This window comes from Propithecus coquereli, unplaced genomic scaffold (assembly GCF_000956105.1).
Source record: "Propithecus coquereli isolate 6110/MARCELLA unplaced genomic scaffold, Pcoq_1.0 Scaffold170, whole genome shotgun sequence".
Lineage (NCBI taxonomy): Eukaryota > Metazoa > Chordata > Mammalia > Primates > Indriidae > Propithecus > Propithecus coquereli.
In genome coordinates, this window is record NW_012141636.1 from 6,296,579 (window position 1) to 6,323,692 (window position 27,114).

The 27,114-nt window shown below is 36.6% G+C and overlaps 1 protein-coding gene across 1 annotated transcript in view; it reads left to right on the forward strand.

The window, feature by feature from the left end:
• TYR (tyrosinase) overlaps positions 1-27,114 on the forward strand; it is a 74,474-nt gene that overhangs the window by 21,840 nt on the left and 25,520 nt on the right. Inside the window, exon 3 of the mRNA XM_012641785.1 lies at positions 1,749-1,896. Within this exon, the coding sequence (XP_012497239.1) occupies positions 1,749-1,896 (148 nt within the window). The remainder of the gene's footprint in view (positions 1-1,748; positions 1,897-27,114) is intronic.

The following is a 27,114-nucleotide window of genomic DNA, read 5'->3' on the forward strand; positions in this document are numbered from 1 at the left end:
GTTGTTTTAAAACTTTCATTTGGTGCTACTCAAAGATAAAATCTTGAAGACCATTGCTATATAGAACATTGCTCTCAGTGACGTATGATTTATTGCTACACAGGAAAGGCAGGAAAGCCATTGTATTTAAGAGCATACACTCTATAATAAAACAGGCTTCTGTTCTAACCTTAATGCCCCTCCCCATTTGTTCTTTAACCTTAGACAAATTTCTTTCCCTCTCCAAATCCTCCTTTCCATGTTTGTAATAATGTAGGTACTAAATTTGTAGGATCACTCTAAATGTTATATGAAATTAATCATGCCAAGCTCTTAGAAAAATGTCTAGACATAATAAGTGTCATGCATATATATTCACAGAAGCTGTCATAGACAAGAGGGTCCAGAGGAGAAGGACATGCATGTTCTTAGTCTAACCTTCCAGAGGGATCAGGGGTTGGTATGATATCTGAGAATGACTAAAATAAACTTAAAAATAGGGAAAAGGAGGGAAAAAATCACCAGCTGAGGAAGTAAAATAGTATTGAGCCAAAATAGGTGAGAGAATACAGGACATCAGGTGCAAAAGTCAAGAGCTATACCTTTAAAAATGAAGAGATTGACAATAAAATAGTTCTACTCATATGAAATAAAGCTGGACTTCCTCTGCCCAAATCCTAGTGCCTTCACTGTTTTTATCCTAACTTTGGTTTAGATTATAATCTTATTCACAGTTTCCACTTGCTTGATATTTCTGAATTCTGAAATTCGATAATATGCCCTTAGCTATATTCCTCCAACTTGGGGCCTGCTTACAGTTTAACTTTGTTACTCAAACTTCTTTGTCTTGTTTTAACTTTCAGTTTTGTCTGGATGGGCTCTATAAATATATCTTACTCTAACTTTTCTTAAGGGGGATGTGAAAGAGAACACAAAATATTGAGAGCTCATTTCTTAATGCCTAACTCATATGAATTAAAATTTCAACTCTACTTATGTAGCGTTGTTAAAGTCAGAACTTCTCTGAACCTCAGTTTTCTTTCCAATGGGAGTAATAATTTCTAATCAACAAGGTTGCTATAATGATTGAAGGACATAGGTCACAAGAAACATTTAGCACAATTAACATTTAGAAAATAATATCTTTTTATTATTATTCTCATTATTATTATTCCTGATGCAATGAATGGAACCATTTATTGAAGCTCTGATTATTTTTGAAATGAATATTCTGCAAAATCAAACACGTTATGGCCTGGTATCAAAGATGATACTGTCAAAGATGAATCGAAATGTAGAAAGTCACAAATTGTATGCTTTCTCTGGAGTCAGAAACCAAAATTAAAAGTATTCTCCAGAACTGGAAAGCAAGAGGACACAAAACAGGATGGAAAAATTTGCTCTGAGTGCTGTTACAGATTGAAGTGAGAGTGAATAGATGATTATTATAAAATGCTCTTACAACTTTTCTATATTGAAAGGAGGAATAATAGAAGCAAAAGGAGAGAGCACAAATTGGGTTAGCCTATTTCATCTGGTTAATCCATCCGTTGTACCCAAATTAAGGCCATTCGATTAAACAAAGATTTATTGAATATGCACTGAGTATGCAGAATGTAAAGTATCCCAACACAGAATTCATTTATTATTGGTTTTATTATTTTGAATCATGTTTTTAATTATTTTTGTAAATCAATGAGATAAACACTTGGATTTTCAATCATTAAGGTAAACTAATTTGTTTTTTACTATTTCCTTTTTACCACCAGGATTTGCTAGTCCGCTTACTGGAATAGCAGATGCCTCTCAAAGCAGTATGCACAATGCCTTGCACATCTATATGAATGGAACAATGTCCCAGGTACAGGGATCTGCTAATGATCCCATTTTTCTTCTTCACCATGCATTTGTTGACAGGTAGGTTGATACTGCTTTATAAATTATGTGCATTTTGGATGTAAACATAGTGGATATCTATCAAATGTAACTTTATTTATTACATAAAGGCCACAAAATTGCGATGGTCTATTGTCTCAGGTTCAACCAAAAGCAGATCCTACACTAAGGATTTGTATGCAAATGTTTTATAAAAGAAGTGTTTTATTAAAGATAAACCAGTAAGGAAGTAAGGCAGGATAAGATAGGGGAAAAAGCCAAATAAGGCTACAATTTTAGTTTAAGTACCAGACTCCACTAGATCTTGGTAGAATATAAAGTACATCTGTTTGTCCTACCTTAAGACAAAGGAGATGAGTCTTTATACTCCCATGCTAAATAACCATTGGCTACAAGTTGCCCTGCAGTAGAGGATATAAAACTCTGAGTCATTAGCCTGATTCTGGATAGGTTCTGTGGCTCCAGTGCCCAAAGGCAGCCTTTTAAAGGTTGCAGGGGCATTTAGTTAAGAGGAAAGATTGAAGAAGCAGGGAGGTGGGCACATAAAGCTGGTACAAGGGATTTAAGGCCATCTGGGTAGGGCACTAAATTACTACATCTCTCATCAATATATTTTTCCCCTCTGGAAATTTTATTGTTATTTCTTTTTTTTTTTTCTAACCTAAGACCCTCATATATAAGGAAGTACAGACTTTGATATTTCCCATTAGCCTGAACACTATATGATTAATTCTCCAGACAGAGTGCACTATGGCCCCACTGTCCTATTTAATGTGATTTAATTCTCTTGGAGCTTTTATTCCCCTTATTAACCCTCTTCCATTACATGTGTAATGTCTTAGCCATATTAGGTTTTAGACTTAATCATAGGTGATGATAGCAGAAAAGAAAGTACACAGAGGAAGGTCAGCTGTCTGTTTCCGAAATTTTTCAAGAAGAGAGGAGAAAATAAAGCATCAAATCACAACAAATGCTGTAGAATTCTTTCTTTTTCCCCTCTAAGTTAATTTTCTCACAACAGCTAATGAATGAAAGGCACAGATCACAGATTTATACCTGCCATTAAGGTAACACTATCATTTTCTTTGGCAAAAATGAGAGGCACTGTTTTTCCTGTTTTAAAGATAGGGAAGCTTAAACTGAGAATTATGTGTTTTACTCAACTTACTACCCTCCTCACTTTACTCATGTCCCCAGGAACATGGACATAATATCAAACAAATAAAAAAGTGACCATTAACCTGGAAAACCATTAGGCAGATTTTTATTGCCTTTATAGCATCTCTCATATAGTGGGAATTAAGCAATATCCCATGTTATGTTTCATTCAGACATCAGGTTATAAGAATGTGTAAGAGCACCAAAATTATGATAGCAACACCAACATCACAACCACCTATACTCACATATAAAGGAGAGAAGTAGAGTGTTGGAATAAAATATTCCCAGAAAAGGGAGATTGAACATTTTTCAGGTGTCATTTCATATTGTTGTCCTTGTGAATTTTTGGCATTTTCAAATTTCTAGAATCATCCCATAAACTCTAAAGAATTAAGGATGACCACTCTTGCCACTTCCATTGAATATAGTATTGAAAGTCCTAATCAGAGCAATTATACAAGAAAACGAAATAAAAAGGCATCCAAATAGGAAAGGAAGAAGTTAAATTGTCTCTACTTCTTGATAACAGAATCTTACATTATACATAGAAAATCCTAAAGAATCCACAAAAAAAAAAACCTGTTAAAACTGATAAACAAATTAAGTAAACTTACAGAATACAAATACAACATTCAAAAATCAAGACAGTTTCTATACACTAATAATGAACTATTTGAAAAATAAATTAAGAAAACAATCCCATTTCAAATAGCATGAAAAATAAAATAAAATACTTAGAAGTAAATTTAAACAAGAAAATGAAACACTGGAAACTATAAAACACTGATGAAAGAAATTGAGGAATACACAGATAAATGGAAAGATACCTCTTGCTCAAAGATTAGGAGAATTAATATTGTTAAAATGTTTATATTACCCAAAGCACTCTACAGATTCAATGCAATCTGTATCAAAATACCTAAGATATTCTTCACAAAAATAGTAAAATCAGTCCTAAAATTCATATGAACCAAAAAAAGAAAAAAAACTTCAAATAGCCAAAGCCATTTTGGGCAAAAAGAACAAAGCTGAAAGTATCACACTACTTGATTTCAAAATATGCTACAAAGCTATAGTAATTAAAACAGAATGGTACTGATATAAAGACAAACATATTGACAAATGGGACAAAATAGAAAGCCCAGAAATAAATCCAAACATTTACTTTCAATTGATTTTCAATAAAGGTGACTTTCAACTTCCTCTATCCTTTTCCCATTGTGTGTTTGTGTCACATCGTATCATGTTGAGACAACTGGTTATCCACATGCAGAAGAATGAAATTAGACCTTTATCTCACACTATATACAAAAAATTAGCTCAAAATGAATTAATGACTTAAATGTAAAGCCTTAAACTGTGAAACTACTAGAAGAAAACATAGGGGAAAAGCTCCATGACATTGCTCTGGGTAATGATTTTTTTGAATATAACCCCCAAAGCACAGTCAACAAAAACAAAAATAAGTAAATGGGATTACATCAAAGTAAAAAGTTTCTGCACAGCCAAGAAAACAAATTAGCAGAGTGAATAGAACAAGTTTTGAAACAGAAGAAAATGTTTGCAAACCATACCTCTGATAAGAGATTAATATCCAAAATACATGAGTAACTCAATTCAATAGTATACAAAAAAATAACCCAATTAAAAAATTGCCAAAGGATATGAATAGACATTTCTCAAAAGAAGACATAGACATGACCAACAAGTATAGAAAGAAATTCTCAGCATCACTAATCATGAAGTTTTTACTTTGTGGTTACCATCAGCTTACAAAAAATCTTATAATTATTACAGGTTAATTTGACTGTATACTTACTTTAATCAGTGTTTTATATGTTCATAAATCTTTGTAATACTAATTAGCATTATTTTCTTTCAACTTGAAGAACTCCCGTTACCATTTCTTACAAGATAGGTCTGGTAGTGATGAACTCTCTCAGCTTTTGTTTTATCTGAGAAAGCCTTTATCTCTCCTTCATTTTTGAAGGGCAACTCTGATGGGTACAGTATTTTCAGTTGGCAGTTGTTTTTCTTCAGTACTTTGCTATATCATCCCACTCTCTCCTGACCTAAGAAATCCCCTCAGAGTTTTATTAAAACACCCTTAAATGTTATTTCTTCTTTTTTCTTGCTGCTTTTATATTCCCCTCTTTGTCCATGATTTTTGACACTTTTATTATGATATTTCTTGGTGTAGTTTTATTTAAATTACAGCTGCTTGGAGATCTTTCCTGTTTTTAATATTTGTATCTTTCTCTAAATTTGGGATGTTTTCTGCTAGTATTTCTTTAAATAAGCTTTCTACACCCCTTGTTTTTCTCTTCTACTTCAAAAACTTCTATAACTTCAACATTTGCTGACACTGTTCCATAAATCCTGTAATCTTTCTTTATTCTTTTATATTTTATCTTCACTGACTGTATATTTTCAAATATTCTTTCTTCGAGTTAACAGATTCTTTCACCTACTTGACAAATTTTTCTGTTGTATTCTCTATTGCATTTTTCATCTCATTCATTGCATTTTTAGCTCCGGAATTTGTGTTTGATTATTTTTGCTTTGGGTTTTTTTTTGTAATTTTAACCTCAAGTTTCTCATTTTGATCATTTATTATCTTCCTGATTTCATTGAATTATTTCTCTGTAATTTTTTTGAAGTTTGCTGAGCTCCTTTAAAACAATTATATTGAGTTATTTGTCAGGCAGTTGTTATATTTCCATTATTTGGGGTGATAATTGTGTTCTTCTAGTTGTGTTATGTTTCCTTGGCTTTTCATGGTTCTTGTTGCCCTACATTGATGTCTGCACATTTTAAGTAGTAGAGACTTATTCCAGTCTTCAGATTGGCTTTCTCTGGGAAAGCCCTTCACCAGCCAGCCATTCCAGAGATTCTGAGAAGTCTATCTGGTGTAGTCAGAGGGTGAGCTTGCTCCTGGAGTCCTTGGGCAAGCTGGTGTGCTGCCTGGGCCAGCAGGTAAACAGAACTTATATCTTGATCTGTAGGGTTGTCCCTGAAGCCTGGGGCTATGGGAACCAGCCTGATGCTGGGGAAAATTCACAGTCCAGAGCCCCCAGGCCTGTGTGGCACTGGGGCTGATCTGGAACTTGGGGCTGATGAAGTCAGCCTAGTACTTAGGTAGGCCTAGAGACTGAGTCTTCCAGGAAAGCAAGAAGCTTGGGGCTGTGGGATCTTACTTTGTGCCAGGGCAGGTTTGGAGGCTCAGTGAGTAGGTACTGGCCTGGATCCTGGGGCTGTGGGTGCTGGCCTAGTGTTGGGTGAGCTTGGGGCCTCCATCTGAGAGGCAAGACTGAAGGCTAGGTTCACATAGGCTGACCTGATGACTAGAGCTGTGGGTACTGGCCTGGCACTGGGGCAGGCTTGAAAGCTACAGCTGTGAGGGTCAGCCCAGTGCTGAGGGCAGTCCAGAGCCTGGGGCTGCTGAGGTTGGCCTGGCAATGGGGCATGCCTCAAAGCTGTCTCTGGTACTAGCCTAGAGTCTGTGGCCATGGGGGTCATCCCAGCTCTGGGTTTTATGGGAGTGGTCCCAATTTGGGGGTTCAAGGCAATCTCCATTGCTCACTTTCCTTTCCATCCCCCACTTGTAGGGTGCGTGTTTCTGTGCTGTGCTGCATGGGATTAGGAGAGGGGTGACATAGGTAATGTAAAACTGTTCCTCCTACCTTGTTCAATGCATATTTTCTCATGTCTATGCTATACCCAGGTGCTGTAATCTCTCACCTGGTTTCCTTAGGTCTTATGAAGTTATTTTCATATGTGCATAGTTGTTTGAATTGTTTTTTCTGTGGGGAGATGAGCACTAGAGAATCCTATTCTGCCATCTTGCTGATGCTTCCACTCAATTATTTTTTTCAAGTCTTGAAAAGAAAAATATAATATCATTGAACATTATGAACTTATTTTAAGATTTTATTGTGTTTCTAGACCATCGGACATGGTTCTAGGCATTGAGGAAACATAATAATAAGACAGGATTATTGGTCTGAAGAAGCTTAGTCTAGTGGAAAATATAAACAAATAAACAACCACAGTATGTTATGATTTATGTACAATCATGAGAGAAAAACTGAGAAAGCTACACAAAAATTACGACATATGGGCTGAGGCCTGGGAAGCACGAGGCCCACAAGACAAAAGTAGATATTTAAGGATCAGGAATACAATTTCTTTCTCATTGAAACCAATGACACACTGGAAGTATGAACTGAAGAGGGGAAGGGAGGCTTGGCTTCCAAAACAAGGAAAAAAGCCTCAAGGCTAATATACATAGAAAGTAATAGGATTCCGGTGAGAAACTAGTCTGCTATCAAAATGTGTTAATGTTGGGCAAAGAAAGGCTCAAACTAATTCTAATTCTACTACTTTTAAGTAAAAAATAAAAATAAATCAGATACTGGATCTAATATCATAATTATTAAAGAAAATATATATTTAATATTTACTATGTATTATGCAATATTCTAAATTCCTTATACATTTTAAGTTAATCAATACCAATAAATTGATAATGTGTAGAGAGCAAAAATTTTCTCCCATTCTGTAGGCTGTCTATTCGCTCTAATGATAGTTTCCTTGACTGTGCAAAAGCTTTTTAATTTGATCAGATCCCACTTACTTATTTTTGTTGCAGTGGTAACTGCTTTGGGGATTTTCTTCAAAAATTCTTTGCCCAGGCCGATGTCTGAAAGGGTCTAGCAATGTAGAGGGGAAGGGCATGCCTCTAACCCTCACTTGGGTGAGGCAAAGACATAAAATGTAACCAAAATGTTTGTACCCTCATCATATCCTGAAATAAAAATAAAAATAAATTGATAATGTAGGCTTTAATATTGTCCCTACTTTATAGATTAAAAAAGAGATATGGAAAAGTTTCATAACTTGCCCAAAATTATATAGCTAGTAAAGGACAGAGTTAAGAGTTAAATGATGCAGACTTATCACAAAGCCATGTTCTTAACTACTATGGACAATTCCTTGGGAAGTCAAAAGATGAGTCTCCTGTGAACTGCTTTTACATTAAGGAGAGATAACTTTCATTAAACTTCATTTAGTCAGCAAACGTTTTAAGTTCTTACTATATTCCAAATACCATGCCAGATACTATGACTTTCTTATTTATTGAGATGAATAAAAATGCCTGACCTCCAAATGTTTGTAGTCCATCAAAAGAGACAGAAAATAATAACAATAATCATAGCAATATGGTACAGCCTATATAAATATATGAAGGGTATGTAAATCCAAAGAAGGAAGAGCTTAATTCTGCCCTGAGAATTAGAAAATGCTTTCTAGAAAAGGCTATGCTTGGATTGATTTTTTAGGGATGAGGAGAAACTACAGATGTGACAAGGGAAGTGTATGTCATATTTAGGCAACAGAATAGATACAAAATAAGAGAGAAAAGCATATTGTAAAAAGTTCAGCTGGGCTGGAGAACAGGTTCCCATAAACAAATAGAGGGAACATTAGGATCAGATTTGAGGGGCCTGATATGCTCTTGATTTCCTTGGCTTTAAAGATTATATTAAAATATTTTGGCTTTAATTTTTAAAAAATAAAGAAACAAACTGGGGAAAATTACCTAAAATCTATTCTACCACCTAAAAAATACTCATAAAATTCAAAAAGTAGAGAAAAAAACAAAATAAAAAAATAAAAAAGTCTTACTCCATCATTCTATTCTTGTGTTTATAGAAAAAAATGTGTTTATTTTATATACATTAAAGAATTGTATTTCCACATAATTCTGGGTTTTTTTTTACTTAATAATCTATCTTAGATACATTTCCACATCAGTCCATGTAGATCTGTTCTATTCTTTAACAGGCATTTTGATTCTCTCTTTCTCTCTTTTATTTTTGGCTAAACAATATAGATATATACACACATATGTCTATATCTTTGCTAAACAACATGAATATATATTTATATGTACACACACATATATATATATATATAAAGAGAGAGAGAAAGAAAGAATTTGGGGGCATTTGTGAGTATAACTAAAAAGCAAATTTTTAACATTGAAATTGGAAGGCGAGAGGTGAAATACATTTAAAATGTTGGTAGATATTTCCAAATTGCCTTCCAACAATGGTTGTATCACCTACATATCCACAACCAGAGAATGAAAGTCAGTCTGCCACCCTGTACCTTCCCTTCACTAGCTGCTGTCGACTTTATTAAGCTTTGTTACTCTGGTCAGTAGGGAAATATTCATTTGAATTTCTCTATTTCCTATACATGGTATTGAATACTTACATTTTCTTTTTAAATTTCTGTTTCCATTCTTTATTATTTTATATTAGGTTTATTTGTCTTTTAATTACTGCACTGTATAGACTTTTCATAATTTTTTTAAATTGGTTATTTTGTTATAAACATTACAAATATTTTCTCCAGTGGTTAGTTATTTTTTAAAGTTTTTGATAATCTTCTTGCTATTCGGAAGTTATTGTTTCTCATATGGTTTATTTTATTCAATCATTTATCCATAGCTTCAGGGTCTTGGACTTTTTGTTCTTCGGTATTCTTGTGTGTTAAAAGGAAGGATTTATCTAAGTCTCTAAGGTCCTTCCTGGACTTTACAACACTGTGGATAATGTCTTTTTGAAGAAATGACAGTAGAATGTGTTAGTACAATTGTAGGGCTTTAGTGGATTTTTAGTGACAGCTTAATTATGTTTTTAGCTATGATTAATAGGTAAGTGACAAAGAGATAAGTCCAATTTATAGTTAAAATTATTTTTCTCCTCTATTCAGGTTAAAGTCTGAAAAGGGACTCTGATCCGTTTTCAGATTTGTAAAAAACTTTCTGTCAGGAGAGAGGCTTGAGGAGGTTGAAGAGAGAGGGTTGAATACTCTAAGAGAAAGAATGGGTTGAAGAGTTATTTATTTTGTTTCTGTAAAAAGATCAGATTTAGTAGAAACTAACGACAGGGGCATTTGAGTTTTTAAATCAGCCTAACACTACAACAGCCTGATCTATTCTGATCTCTACTCTATCCCCGGGAATTTAGATAAATCATGTGGCTTTTTTGAGTGTCCCTTTCCTCTTCTCTAAAATGGGAGTCTTTTTGAATAAGTCCAGACCAATTCACAAGTTATATAAATCACACAAGATATGAATTTAAATGCTCTCTATAAATAGTAGGCGGCATAGTGTGGTAAAGGATTAAAGGGTCAGACAGAACTAGACTCGGATATGAGTCAGTTAACCACTCAGTTATGGAGCCTCTGATCTGCGTAATGGAGATAATGTAATAATACCACCTTGGTTGGGAGTCAACCAAATAGTATTAGAAATATGTAGTTGATAGTCAATAATAGGATGCTATAATAATTATTATTCTCTGACAATTTGAATAACTGTTTTTCAAAAAGTCACTCTCAAAAGTTTAGAGGTTTTAGATGATTTCACAGTGAGCACTGCAAAAGAATACAGTGCTTTATTGGAACTTAAGGGTCCCATTAAAGTGATGTAAATATTACTGGGGAACATTAATGTTTTAGAAGATTCCCCTCTCATTGTTATTTCTATTCTTTCCACATTCATTTGAGAAATAGTGATTTAGCATGTATTAGGCACTCATTAGACACTTCAGCTTCTGCATCCTTCCTAAAGGAGTGTGTTAATGTGCATGCAGCTAGGGGTTCCACCTATGTTTATAAGCCAAGAAGTTGTTCAAGCATCACTTTGTCAGTGAAGCCTTCTCTACTTCCCCAAGGCACTTACTCCATTCTTTTGGGTCTCCAAGAATTTTTGTGCTAATCTTTTCTATACAGCTTAAGACATTGTATTATAATTGTGCAATTACTAGTTTATATAACAAGATCTTGAATTATTACTTCAACTCTTATTTTATCTATCATATCTTTTTATCTATATTCTCTGTACTGTGGGTAATGCCCACACATAATGTTTAGTTGAAAGAATAAATGAAGGATAACAAGGTTTAACTGCAGTGTGCTAACTAGCAAACTAGCTAGGAAAAGTAATTTAAATATATTCTCCACTGCCCATTCACAAAGTAGCCTATAAATACATCTAGTGAACTCCTACATGCAATGGAAAATTCAAAACCATTAAAATGATGTATATTTATAATAGTTGAGTTTTTAAATGTTTATTATATATTATTAAATAATAAAGATAGGTTGCAGAATAGGATGTTTAATAGTATTCCATTTTGAAAGCATATGCATGTGTATCAACATATGCAAATATGTCTATTAATAGAGGCAAGAAGGAGGGGTATTTAAAAACGTCGATAATGGATCTCTGGTTGGTAGAATTAGGCATGAACCATATTTTTGTGTGTTTTTCTTAACTTTTTTGCAATAGGTATATATATACTTTTTCAATAATACCAAAAAAAGAGTCAATTCCCAAAACTAAACAAAAAGTTGAGAGAAATGTGTAATCATTTGCTTACAACTCATAAAGCTTCTTAAGATTTTGTTTGTTTCCTTTTAATCTATTTTTATTAAAGTAGTTGCTAGTGACTCCTATCTATTTCAGAATCCTGTCCCTCATAGATTTATTGAATGAAGAATTCTATTAGGCAGTTGATTTCTAGGTGCTACAATTTTCCTGACACACTGTGTATTACTGTCTGTCCAGCAGCAGCTTCTGAAATGCTCTCCCATCTTAGCACAGCCTGCCCTTGATAAGCGCCCCACATTCAATGGCTCCAATCACCTCCTTGTTTCTGCAGGTCATCAAATTCCCCTTTTGGTAATTCTCCACTTGGAATTAACTCTTGAAAATCCATATTTCACTTTTATGTGTCTTACTTTGTCTTAGGCTATACATTGGCTAGTAAGCATGAGCTTTTATGCTTATACCTTCCTCAAGAAGGAAGTAAAGGGTTGGTACTGACTGGCTGGTGCACTGTGGATAAATGTCAGAGCAGCAGAAAGGGGGCTTTAGAAATACTTCCGTTTTCTTTGCACTTAACTACTCAAGAAGGGCTTACCTAAATAAAAGCAAGCACACTTCTGCACACATGCATTCATTCATCTTAACTCAACAAACATTAAATACCCTTTATGTGTCATACTCTATATTAGACCATGAGGATGCAGCAATCACCAAATGCTGTTCTTCTCTGTCTAGTGTCCCTTTGTGCAAATATGTAAATAACTAAGTAACCATAAAGCAAACTGCAACTTATGCAGTAATAGTGGCTTAGTATGCCAGGTCATTTGAGAGTGACAAAAAAGAGCACCAAGGAAGTGGGGACCACAAGAGTGGTCCTTTTCAACCCCTGAATCTGCAGTACCTAGCACCATGCCTAGTGTATTAATAGAATAGATATTCAATGAATAGTTGTTAGATTCTGTTGTTTAGAATACAATTATGACTGGTGGCTTTATGAAGAATGAGTAGGATTTTTATTTCTGACATCTGCATGTAAAAATATTCAATCCATTGGGAACAACACAAGAAAAGCACAGATGTATGAGGTTAAAAGAAACTTCAGAAAATAGCCAATAGTTATAACACTACCAAAATATTAAAAATACAACTAACATTTACTGTGTGCTTACTATGCACCAAATTCTAAGTGCATCACAAGTTGAATCATTTTTTTAATAATAATTACAGAAATCCTACCAGTTGAGTGCCATTATCATTACATCTTAGGGATGAATAGACAGAATTATAAAGAGGTTAAATAACTTGTATGATATGCTGCTTCATAAAAGGCTTAAAGAGAAACTTAGTAGAAAGAATGTATATACTGCATATAAACAGAAAGAATAGACTCTTCCCCAGCAAGGGAACAGGAGCTATCCAAATAAGAGATTAGTCAAGCAGTGTAGTTATTGTAGCAGGAAGCAGTCTAAATAGAACAAGTTGGTAAAAAACTTAGCAAGCTCAGACTGGGGGTTGAGGGTTGGCAAGGGGGTTAAGAAGTATCTAAAGGGAAAGAAAATTTGGGCCAAAAATTTGAGGTGGGAAGATTTGTCATTTAGTATGCCCAGAAGATTAGGGGATAAGCACGCTTGTAGCTCTGGCTTGGACAGTGCAAAGGCAATATATGTAAACAAAATGTTTGTACCCCCATAATATTCTGAAATTTAAAAATTAAAAAAAATAGACCAGCAGTTTAAACTGATTCTTAAATACTTCTCTGATGTGGTTGGGGCTCTTAAGAGTAAGCTTGACAGAGCACAATTCACTATTGCAAAGATGCGGAAAAAACCCAAGTGCCCGTCAATCCATGAGTGGATTATTAAAATTTGGTATATGTATACAATGGAATATTACTCAATCATAAGAAATGACAGTGATCTAGCACCTCTTATATTTTCCTGGATTAAACTTAAGCTCATTATCCAAAGTGAGGTACCACAAGATCGGAAGAATGGACTCCACTTGTACTCGCCATCAAATTGGTACTATCTGATGAACACTAGGGTGCTCACATGGCAGTAATACTCTCCAGGGATTAGGGGGATGTGGGGGGTAAATCGGCAACTAAAGGACACGGGGAGCACTGCAGTGGGGAAGGGCATGCCTCTAACCCTCGCTTGGGTGAGGCAAAGACATAAAGTGTAACCATAATGTTTGTACCCTCATAATACCCTGAAATAAAAAAAAAAAAAAAGTAAGCCTGACAGGACAGACTGGCTCAGAGACTAAGTGAAATAGAGGTAGAACATGCAGGTCATGACACCTACCTCTAGGAGCTCGCAGAATGGATACCAGATTCTAACTGTGAAGAGCAATCCTGTAATGGAAGAACTGCGAGATCTGGAGTCAGAGGGCCTGTGAGCATGTCCTGGCTCTGCTTCATGATTCTTGTGCCATCTTCGGAAAGTTGCTGATTCTCACTGAGTCTCATTTTCCTCATTTATAAAAAGGCAGTAATAATACTACCTTCCTCACAGAAATGTGAGTTTACACTGTATAAACTTCAACATGTTAACAAGACTAGCTCGTTTAAATAGAGTATAAGTGGCTTTAAAAAAGCATACACAATGCTATTGTTCTTGACTCATTATTTTCTAAGTGCTCTCCAGTATTGGCAACACCTCACTGATTCTCCTGTAATCTGTCTCTCAAATGCATGGAACCCAGGCTTGGTGCAACCCTAACACAATACATTCCAGGGATGGCTGGCCTGCCTCACTCCACAGCTATAGATTAATTACATCTTCTGACATGACTTCTTGGTTGTATTTGCCAGTGAGGCCTCCCCTCCACTCTGCTCCTTAAGCCTCTCCTGGGCCATCCTGCTAAGAAGGCTGCCCTGATTCACATGCCCTCAAATCAGATGCTTTGCCAACCTGGCAGCCCAGAAACAGTCCAACCAGAAGGACGGGAGAAAGGCAGGTCCCTGGGGCTTCAGAAATGAACAGCAGATTGCTTCCCAGCTGGTGATTACAAGGCTGAAGCTTGCTCAGAAAGGCAGAAATCTCAGGGTTATGAAAGAAAGTGAGCTCAGAAACCAGAAAAATGTCTTAAAAGTACGCTCTAGCAATCAGATGGGATGGCAGAGAGGGGCTGTCTGTTTCTAAGTTTCTTTTCATATTGTTGGATTGTGACCAGCTTTTAAAACGCTCCCCAATTTTTTTAAAGCAAAATTAATTTCCTAGAACAAATAGCAGTTATACCACTATAGTCATACCTGTCTATATTCTTATAGATGTTTTTCTTATTGATGTTGTTGTTACATTTAGCTCTATATCCAGTCTATGTTTATTAGATTTATTCCTGAGTTTGTCTATCTCTCCCACTAAATCTTGAGTTCCTTGAAGACAGGGTCTAGCACCCTGTCTTGATTGATCATCTCTAGCACCTAGTACAGATCCTGGCACATAGGAGACATTCATTAAATACTTATTAATATAAAGCGTTGTGTAATTGATGATTCTGAGGCCGGCAGCCATCTACTTAAACTTCTTATTTTACAAATAAGGAAATCAAGACCCAATGAGGGTGACCTGCTCAAAGACACACAGTTTTCTGCAAAGCAGAAGGAAGAAAGTGTCAAGGTCTTGCAGTGCACAATAGGAGGTCCCAGGGAGCATTATGGAATACTTAACATGATGGGAGGGTACTTAGGCAGGGAGAAGCGGCATGACTGTAGGAAAGGTCCTCATCACAATTATTTAGAAAGCCAAAGGTCAGAACCACTGAAATAGCACCAAATATCAGATCTAAGTAATTAACAGGGATGTGAAATAAATCAAAAGACCACAAATCAGGAGACTAGGAGGCAATAATTCATGTGATTAAGATCACAGATTTTAGCATTAGACATGCCTCATTTTGAATCCCAACACTGGACATCTAGCTACACAATTTCTGGCAAGCTACTTATACTCCCCCTAAGCCTTCCTTTTCTCAGCCACAAAATGGTGCTAATATTGATAGCTATCTGAAGTTATAGCTTTGATTATTAATATGATATATTTATAAATACATGCCTAGGTTCTTAGCACACAATTACTAGACAGACGGGTTCCTTGCTATTAAAATGCTTACATTCTAGTGAGGAGAAACACAGGTAAGCCAGAAAAGAAAGAAATAAGCACAAAATTCTATTAAGCACTATGATGTGACATAAAACATATATTTTGTAAATAATTACTTGTGCAGTTCAGTCAAAACTTGGTCTCACAGCAGCTCATTACAGGATGATGGGTATTGTCCTAGATATATGTTGGAAAGCCTGGTTTTCCTGTCCCACCCTAGCCAGCTAGGGGCTGCAACCAGCATTAGCAAAAACTCAGCCTGAGGTTGAGGCAGAGCCCAATGTTAAACTCTCAAAGTGGCACCTCGGGCTTATGACTGGAAAGGTCGGGGCTCCATCCAAGCAAGCAGCATGGGCAAGAAACTGTGGAAAATGCTCTTTGTTTATGTCTCAGTCTCAGCAGCAGCCCACAGCAGGGTGATGGGGACCTTCCCAGTGGTGTATAGGAGTGCCTGGATTCCTCTATCCCTCCTTGGAGGTGCACAGTGCATGCAGGTGCACCCGTAGTTTCCTGGTATCAAGGCTTTCAGAATAGCACCAAGCTCAAGCTGCTCTAGGCTCAGATGTCTGTGCGATTCCACGTGGGTTCCCTTTTTGGAGCAATGTCTGTGTGTAATCTCCAAGCAGCTCCCTATGTTAGGCCCAAGATCTTAATGGGTGGGAGGGGTGGTTCTCTTGTAGCCAAGATCAAATAAGGTTGTCTTAGAGTATGGAGTCCTGGGAGCTCCTCCTTTACTGTTTCCCCATATCCAGGAGCTTCTCCTGGCTCTTAGCCAGTTGTGGGCTGGGCAAGTTGCCCTGAACTCAATTTTTGTGCTTCCCATCATTTCCCTGGTGAATCCCACCGTTCTTTCCTAGATGATCTGTTTGAAATATGAGAATCTGCCTATTATTCTGGTTCCTCTCCACAGAGGAGGCACATATTACCCCCAAAGCTATCTTAAAGCTGTTAATTGAGTAAAATGAGATTTTTAACTCTCATCTGTTTTACTTGAAAGTCCCTATTTTGTGGTTATGTCATTATACCAATTAGGAGGTCACTGATATTCACACCAGCAATGTTATCTAGGGTGGTATATTAGTTTGCTAGGGCTACCATAACAAAATACCACAGACTGGGTGGCTTAAACAACAGAAATTTATTTTCTCATAATTCTGGGGCCTATAAGTCCAATACCAAAGTGTCTGCAGGGTTGGTTTCTTCTGAGGCTTTTCTCTTTCACTTGTAGATGGCTATCTTCTTGCTATGTCTTCACAAGATCTTCCCTCTGTCTTGTCTATGTCCTAATCTCCTCTTCTTATAAAGACACCAACCATATTGGATTAGGGCGACCCTAATGACCTGTTTAAAGATTCTATCTCCAAATACAGTCACATTCTAAGTCACATAAGGTCACATTCTGAAATTAAGTCGTCAACATATAAATTTTGGAGGGAAACAATTCATCCAATAACAGTTTGTGAGGATGAGTCAAACTATAGTAGAATGAAGACAGTCTATAAACGGAAAATGTTAAATAAGACCAAGCTTTTAAAATTGTGATGGTAAAATAAAATGAAGAGATAAGACAACAAATCATTTGAGAGGAATAAGAATTAAGAAAAAAGGGTTTTTTTAAATGATTTTTTCTTTAGTATTAAAAGATAGTGACAATTTATAGTTTAAGGAAAATTTGCTAAAGAAATGAGAGAAAAAACACTAAAAGTGAAGCCTGCTAAAATGTCTTAATAAGTAAACTTTGGGGAAAAATATGGCTTTCATTCTAAAAGATGCCATTCTCTAGAGTAAATTACCCAATATTTTCATCAAAGAATAACTAATCTATGTAATATCATAAGAAATGCTATTTTGATAACCTCATTTGTCCAATTACTCATAAAATATCTTTTTATAATATGACTGCTTATTAACGTAATTTAGATGACTTGAGGGTTTCCCAAAATGTCAAAACAAAATTTCTGCATGTAGGATTGGCAAACCAGAGAAAAGAAAATAACAAACATACATGATATTAATACAAATGTTATTTCTATCCTAGAGTAAAGCAGACCTAAGATAAATCTTGTCAAGTACAAAATGTCAAAATAATCTATAATAAAAATGAAGGTAAAAACCTGTTAGATACTCAGGAAAGACTTATTACTAAATTCAGGAAGTCAAAAGGGAAATGGCAGTTATGAAAGAAGTTTTCTGTAGCCGTGTCCTAATACAAAATAATCCATCAGGAGAAATATACATATATTTTTCAAAAGAAAAAGAGGTTTTTTAAAACAAAAAAAATAATACTTTTCAGCAAGAAAAAGATGCAGCACAGCTTCTGTAATCTCAGGGGGAAAAAAGACAAGTAGCACACAAGCTTCAAGATTCACATTATGGGCTTTTCTTTTACCAAACTAGAAGTAAATTGCTTTGGAGAATGGAAATAATTTTTGAAATCCCTTAACCTCAATGATCCCTGTTCTGTGAGGTCACCTGATACAAGATACGCAGACATTTGCTCATACCAGTTAATCATTGAAATGTAATTAAGCGCTCAATACTCAGTGTTGAGGTATGGGGTGAGGGAAGCAGGCACTGAGAGAAGCCCTCATTGTAGTAGCATCATACTTTAACTAGTTTTGTGACCCTCAGTTATGCCATTTCCATATTCCACCCCCTTTTCTCTCACTGTAAAATGAAGGCATTGGCTTTGCTGATTTCCAATGTCCTCTAATTCTCTCATGTCCTATAATAAAGGGAAACCATTTCATTTATTTTTAAGATATTTTAAAAATATACGTTATTTTTATGTGTAATGATTAAAGTTGATGTATGGCTTTCTGTTCTAGAAGATATTAGAGTAAAAGAATCTGATAATTCCCTTTAGATAAGCAGATAAACATGCTGAAAAATATAATAGTAACCTTTATTTTACATGCATAGTTATCTCTCAAAACTGTAAGGTTAATCAGATTCTAGAAACGAAAGAAAGAAACTGGGAACAGAAACAGTAAACTTAGAAGCTGGCCTGCCCCTAACCTTGGTTGTTGGAGTTTTGGTCTCAGTAACCTAAGGGATAGGATTTTAAGGCCCATGATGGGGAAGAAATGAAGGACGTGGACCCGCCCATAGCTAGGACTAAAATATCTGTATAAATCCAAGACTCTGGAAATCTGCAACATAAGTGGATAAGTGTAGTAGAGAAACAAAGCCCACTATAAGCCAAAGAAATCTTTCAGTCTTAAGACCTGGATACAAAAATAATTCCCTGAAGAATTTGAAACCTGGGTTTGTATCTCACACAATTTAGTGGTTTAAACCAACTATTAAACCAATTATTAATCCAAAAAAAGCAAGTACAAAACATTTGAAATTGAAACAAACTAAGAAATTCAAGGGAAAGTTAGGTTAGTGTAACTGGATCATTATAAATCAGGGCGATTGTGCATTTTTTTCTTCTCCCTCAGAAATACCAATGATTCATAAGTTTGGATGCTTTATGTAGATCCATATTTGTTGAAGACTTTATTCATTCTTTTTTATTATTATTTTTAAATTTTTGTCTCGCTGCATTAATTCAAAAGACCCATCCTCAAGATCTGAGATTCTCTCTTCTGCTAGATTTAGTCTGTTGTTGAAGCTTTCAACTGTGTTCTGTAATTCCTTCAATAAATTTTTTATTTCCAGAAGTTCTGTTTTGTTTTTCTTTAAGATATCTCTCCCCTTGATAAATTTCTCATTCATATTCTGAATTGATTTTCTGATTTCTTTGTATTGGTTTTAAGATTTCTTTTGATATCATTGAGCTTCTTTAAAATCAATATTTTGCATTCTTTTCTGGCATTTTGTAAGTTTCACTTTGGTTAGAATCCATAGCTAGTCAGTATGATCCTTTGATGGTGTCATAACATCCTGATTTTATGTACTTCCAGTATTGTTACACTGACTTCTTCACATTTGGAGAGAGAATCCCTTCTTATTTTTGAGTTAACTTTCATTTGGACAGTACTTTTTCTTTATTCTTCCCTTCTTGACCATGTGAGTATAACATATGTTGAGTAGGGCCATTTGGCTTTGCTTTTGGGTGTGTTCAGTGGCAAAGAGTCTGTATGAATTCATTGGTTATAGATAGCCTTGGTGTGGTGCCTTTCTCAAATGCTGGTTGTAGTAGTGGTGTACCAGGCAAGTGAGCAGGCTCATGGCCTCCTAAGAATCCAGGGTGGTAAAGATCATGAGAAGCTTATCTCATTCCCAAGAACTGTGCACTGTATTAGCAGATTTTGTATTGGGTTGTGCAGGTAGACTTCCAGGCCAGTAGGTGGCAGTCACAGACAATAACAGGCTGTGGTGTTAATGGTAAGGTTTATGTTTAATCTTTGTTTACTAGAAGAAGCTATCCATAGTGGTGGTGGCTAGGTTGGCGTTTGTGAGGAGGAAAGCCATATTGTTGAACCTATGCAGAGTCTACAAAAACAAGTCAGTGCCTATTTACTTTGTTTATAATTAAATGTATAATAAAAACACTGTGTTTTTCTTAAATTCACACATGTCCAACCACTTATTTTTTGCTTTGTTTATTTGTTTCTTCATTTATTTGCTAATCTAATTATAATTTCATGGAATATTTTCCCTGACATAGTATATGGGGCATATCATCAAAGGAAGTTATGTTTAAATCCTCATTTTTACCCTAATCTACCACCTGACTTTAAAATCGTTCATTTTTCACACTGAACCAAAAGCACCTACAACCTATTTCACTGTTTTTCCTTTTTGCACATTTTCCTTTGCCCAGATGTTATCATATAGGTGATGGGAGATTTTTCTTATTTTCTCCTTAAAGAAAAGTTATATCCATTGGACTTCTAGCAAAGAAATCAATTTTTTTTTTTTTGCTCTTGCTAGATTGGGTGCAGACAGCTAATATGAAAACACAATTTTTCCTCTTCAATGTCTTCAAGGTATCAGGTGTAATAATTCCTCAAGTTATAAATAGTTAAAAAAAAAACAAAAAACTTTCTCATCTGTGTTTAGAACACATTTGAGAAGAAAATTTTCACTTTTCACCATAGCAATCAATATACATCTCATTGGCACAATGCCACAACTTCAAAATGAATTAAAAAGCATAAAAAGTTACGTGTTGTGGAATCAATTAGAACAATCTTTTGGGACTTTGCTTGCACCATTGTTAAGTTTTATGAAAAGCATGAATGTTTTTTAATCAATTAGCCAGTGCTTTTGCTGATCTTACTCAGCTGGAGATACTTGATACATTCTGCTCAATGTCTGATTCACCCATTTTCTAAATCAGACCTAACATAATAGATAATCTATTGTAAAAGTATTTCTCAATCCTTGCTGCATAATCAATTGATGCTCTTTAAAAATACTTGTGTACAAGGCCCAGACCCAGAAATTCCGAGTTAACACATATGGAAGTCTGGGCATCAGTATTTTAATGGGTTGAGAACCATTGTGTTCAGACCCACCACAATGGGAGGGGTCTAGGATTAGTAACATTTACATAGTCATAGATGTGACAAAAGTAAATTCTAAGAAGCTACATACCCACTGCTTTATAGCATTCTCTTCATCCATCTCTACACAGCTTAGGCTTCTTTCTTGAAAGCTTACCACTCTTCTTCCCATATTGAGAATCAAATTCTGCCCATTGTGTAGAATATTTTGCTAGAAGAGTAATATTTTGCCTAACTCTTCTTAGTGCCTTTTCCCAAGGAGGTAGGTTGCCACTATTTAAGCTTCTATCACTGAGAAAGGAATGCCAGACAAGCAGACTACATAAATCTCAAACCTCAACCACTCACCTGTCCGTGAACAACAGATCGCATGTTAAATTAGGTCCTTCTCAAAACTATTTGGAAATAATACCAAATAGGACTACACTGAAGTAGCTAATGTAGTCAGGTTAAAAAAAAAAATTCATATGAAGAGCTGGAAGAAACAAGACCATGGAATGAGTTTTCAAGGCCTGTAAAGTTGAGTATGCCAAAGCCAAACCAGAATTCATCACATCCCTTGAATGCTCATGTTTAGATCCCTGGATCCCCTTTTCAGGAGTTTACCCTACTTAAGACTAGGACAATATCCTTGGCTCACCTTACTTGTGACCCCCACATCCCTTCCTTCCAAACTGGCATTCTACCAATTTCCCAGCACATCTGCTGGACAAGACTCAGTGCATAATGACAGAAACATATGGAATTTCTTAAAAATATATTCCACAACTGTTATACTGAACCTCTCCTAATTTCAATTAAAAATCATTCTCTATTATTTAATTCTATTATTAATTTTTATTAAGAGATGATGGGCTTAGGAACCAGATGGACCTTGGTTTAATTATTGGCCTTGCCCCTTACTACTCAGATGACTTTGGACACATTATTTTCCAGATCTTCTGTTTCCTCTTCTGTCACAGGGAACTAACAATATCCGATTGTAGAGGTTCACCGGTGGTTAAAAAGATCTTGCACACTATATGGTACTTCACAGTACATTTTAGTTTATCTTCTCTTTACTTCTACGGAATGAGCAAGTAACTGGGTTAAGCCAAGAACCTGCGCTGTAGTTTCCACTCCACTATCAGCCAGTTCTATTGCCTTGGACAAGTCCCTGACCTTCAGTTTCTTCTGCTGCAAAATGGGAGGACTGGACTGACATGTCCCCTTTTTGGTAACAGTTTTGGTGATACACGATTACTATGATACAATTCACCCATGTAAATTGTACAATTCATTTAAGGATATTTAGAGAGTTGTGTAACAATCACTACAATAAAATTTTATAACATTTTCATTACTCCAAAAGGAAAACACTTATACTTTAACACTCATCCCCTCTTTTTCCCAATCCTCCCACCCTGTACAACCAACTAATCTACTTTCTGTCTCTGAATATTTGCCTTTTTTCTATTTGCCTACTTTTTCTACTCTTCCTTTCAAATCTAGATGAATGTTATATATTTTTCTTGTCAGTTGCCCTGGCTACAACTTCAAGTACAACACTGAATAGAAGTGGAAAGAGTGGACATTCTTTTCCTCATATTAGGCAGAAAGATCATTCTTTCACCATTAAGTATTATGTTAGTTGTGGGTTTTTCATGGATGTCATTTATCAGGTTAAGAAAGATCCTTTGTATTCCTAGATTGTTGGATGTTTTTACTATGAAGGAATTTAGATTTTGTCAAATGATTTTTCTACATGTATTGCGGTGATCATGTGATTTTTGTCCCTTACTCTGTTCATGTGCATGTACTACAAGAATCAAATTGTGGATATTAAACTAAACTTGAATTCCTGGGATAAATCCCACTTAGTCAGGGTGTATAATTTTTTAATACGTTGCTGGATTTAATTTAATAGTATTTAATAGTAAATGGTATTTAATAGTATTAATTTAATAGTATTCATATTTAGTAAAAAAGAGTATTTTTACATTTATGTTCATAATACATGCAAATAAAAAAGAAAATATAGCTCATGTATGGGGCAGGGAGAAGCAATCAATGGACACTATGTGTAAGAAAGGCAAGATAGAGGAATAGAGGCAAGACGGCTGACTAGAGACATGGCTAGCCAACCATCCTGGAGGGAAGATTGGATTTCAGATAAAGGAAGAGGGGCAGTGCGGGAGAAATGCAGAACAGGTGCAGATTACAGAGAAAGGTGCTAGAGCCCGCTGGGGATCTCACAGAGGTAGATTGTGAAGCAGAGAAGGAAGAAGATAAAGGAATAAAGATATCAGTGAGGATCAAACCCAGAGAGACACTGAGCCCAATGAAAGGTTAAGGGGGGGAATCCCTTTCACCCTTTCACAAGCATTCGGTGGCCTGAGGATATCAAGTTTCTTGGAGGCTTTTCCACCCCCACAAGCCCAGGCATGGTGGCAAACACAGTATAGTGGGGAGCGCCTGCATGACCCCGGATCTTGGACACTGCCTATGGGGCTCGCTCCAAGGAGAGTGTACCAAGAAGCCAGAGAGCTGGCCTCCTTCCATTCAGACACTTCCTTCCCTGCCCGTCCCCGACCCACTGAAACGGGAAAAGCAGTTGGGGCTGAGAACTTGGAGAGCAGCTACACCTACTCAGTGGGCACATGCTGCAGGCTGAGGCTTCCACGGAGAGTGGGTCCCCCTCTTTTTCTTTGGGGACCTGAAGTGGATCTGGGCATCCCAGTTTGCCCTGCTGGCCAGCATTTCGCATAGTCACACACCACCAGCACGTCAGACAAGCAGACCAGACCCCATACCCCCAGGACTCCAGCAGATTGCTAGGTACACAGGGAAGAGATTTGGGAGTTGGACTTGGATGGAAAGGAAGGCTATATGGACAGAACTGACAGGAGAATACTGTGGGGTTCCAAGACATGGTGATCTGTGAGAGCACTCATCCCCCTGTTTTATTAGGGTGGGAACCATGGCAAGGAAGACCACACCCCCAGATGCCATAGTAACTAGGCCTGGTGCATTCAGCCACTAGGACTGACTGAGATCTGCAGTCCTTTCCCCTCCCATTCCAACTGGGAGAAAAGTTCGTGCTGATAATTAGGCAAAAGCATTGTTCTCCAGGCTGAGGGCTCCACAGAGAGTGGGGCCCATGCCTCTTCCCCTGTGGATTTTTACTGGACCTGGGGTGCCCAATTTGGCAGCCCCCTGCTAGCTGGTGTTTCACGAAGATGCATGCTAGTGGGTCAGAAACATAGGCCAGGGGGAGGTGTGAGAGCTAGACAGCCAGACTGTGAATCTCAGATGGCCCCATCTCTACAGGCAGAATTTCTGGTTGGGTGGGGACACTTTGGCCCCTCCCTGGCAGTGGCTTTCCCCAGGGACTGGGAGCAGGCATTTGAACCTTGTTGAGTCAGCCAATATACCAGCTTTTGTGGAATCTGAGGGGAAGCTCACCCAACCAGCCCCACCCAGCCACACTCCCCCGCCTGCCTCCTCTGTGGCAGAGAATAAGGACATACCTGAAGGTTCCCATCTACCACCTGGGACAATCAAGTGCCCCTCCTAAGGGACTAGAGCCAGTCACAAAAACAGCACTGTAGCTTGTTCCTTCTGGCAAATGCCATCCATAGACAGGGAGGCCAATTTGTATGGTCCTTTACAGCATTTACTGTCTCGATCATACAAGGTGAAGTCCATTCTCACTCACAAGCACCACCTACTGTCTCAGAGATTAAACTGGGCATGCCAATAAAATTCACATTGTTAAGAAGACCACAGGGCTGGGGAAAGAGAAAGGACTTCAAAGGCCTCCATCCTCTCTTATCATAGAGAGATAACAAGTCTGCCCAAGCACATAGCTCACACTGCTACAGCATACAAATAACTAGCAACTGAGAAAACCATTACACCAAGGATATCTATAAACAAGGTATCTATTCAGAACATAGATTGTCATCAAAGCAACCACAAACAAAAGGTCAAATGTTCTTACCCAATGTATGCTACAGACACACCCTTATGGGTGAAGGTGGGTGGAAAAATCCCCATCTATGCAAAAGAAAATCCAAAAGTAAGAAGACACAGCTGCTCCAGATGAGAAGGAATCAGTAAAATAACTCCAGAAGTATGAAAAATTAGAACAAAAGGACACCCCAAAGGGGAATACCAGCTCTCTAACAATGGATTCTAACCAAAATGAAAATACTGAAATTACAGATAAAGAATTCCAAATATGATTGTAAAGAAGCTCAATAAAATCCAAGAGAAAGTGGAAAACCATCTCAAAGAAACTGGAAAAACAGCTTAGGGAATGAATGAAAAATTTGCTAAAGAGATTGACATATTAAAAGAAAACCCAAATAGAACTTTCAGAAGGGAAAAATTCACTTAAGGAAATACAAAACACAGTGTAAAGTTTTAAGAATGGATTAGACCATGTAGAAGAAAGAATTTCAGTGCCTGAGGACAACTCTATCAAACTAAGTCAGTAAAAAACAATGAACAGAGAATTAAGAGGAACAAACAAAGCCTACAACAAACATGGGATTATGTAAACCCCCTCAAACATAAGGCATCCTTGAAGGCAAAGAAGAAAACACACAAGGGCTGAAAACCTATTTGAGAGAATAATTGAGGAAAACTTCCTTGGTCTTGCTAGAGAGTTGGACATCCAGGTACAAGAAGATCAATGAACACCTGGGAGATTCATTGCAAAAAGGCAATCACTAAGACATAGTCATCAGACTGGCTCAAGTCAACATGAAGGAGGAACTCCTGTTAGCCATAAGGTGAAAATGTCAAGTAACTTACAGAGGAAAACCCATCAGTCTAACTGCAGACTTCTCAGCTGAGACCTTACAAGCCAGAGGGATTGGGGCACCATTTTCAGTCTACTAAAACAGAACAACTGCCAGCCTAGAATTTTGTATCCTGCAAAAGTAAGTTCCATAAATGAAGGAGAAATGATGACTTTTCCAGATAAGCAAACACTGAGGGAATTTGTCAAGATAAGACCTGCCTTGCAGGAAATACTCAGAACTGCATGGTACATGGATCAACACAATGGTCACCTACCAGTGTAATACCACCCAAAAGCTAAAGCTCAAAACTCAAATAAAACAGTAGTACAAGAGGTAAAACAAAGCAATAAGCTATTATCCAACAGGATGAACAGAACAGCATCCCACATATCAATTCTGTCAATCAATGTGAATGACTTGAATTCCCAACTCAAGAGATACAGGATGGCTGAATGGATTTAAAAAACACAAGACAATTATCTGATGTCTCCAGGGAACACATCTAACCTACAAGGACTATCACAAATTCAAGGTCGAGGGATGGAAAAAAATATTCCATGCAAAAGAAAGCAGGTGTAGCCATTCTTGTACCAGAAAAAATTGACTTTAAGGCAACAATAGTAAAGAAAGACAAAGATGGTAATTATAAAGTGGTAAAGGGAACAATTCAGCAAGAAGACAAAACAATTCTAAATATTTATGCACCTAACACAGGAGAACCCAGATTCATAAAGCAAATCCTACTAGATCTAAGCAGAGACATAAACAACAACATCATAATAGCTGGAGACTTCAACACCCCACTGGCAGAACTGGACAGATCATCCAAGCAGAAAATGAATAAAGAAACCCTGGACTTAAACAGGACTCCAGAACAATTGGGCCTAACAGACACTTACGGAACATTTTACCTCAAAACTACTGAATTTTGGGGTAAAACTGATGAGTGTTCTCATCAGCACATGGAACATTTTCCAAGATTGATCATATTTTAGGCCATGAAACATGGCTCAAATCCAAAAAAAAATAGAAATCATACCACGTGTCTTCTCAGACCATAGTGGAATAAAACTAGAAACCAACTCCAAGAGAAACACCCAATTCTACACAAAGTCATAGAAATTAAACAAAATGTTGCTGAACAATTGGATCAATGATGAAATTAAGATGGAAATAAAAAGATTCCTTGAACTGAATGACAAAGGGGACAAAAACTATCAAAATATCTTGGATTCAGCAAAAGCAGTACTAAGAGAAAAATTCATAGCCTTAAATGCCTACATCAAAAAGACAGAAAGATCACAAATTAACAATCTAAT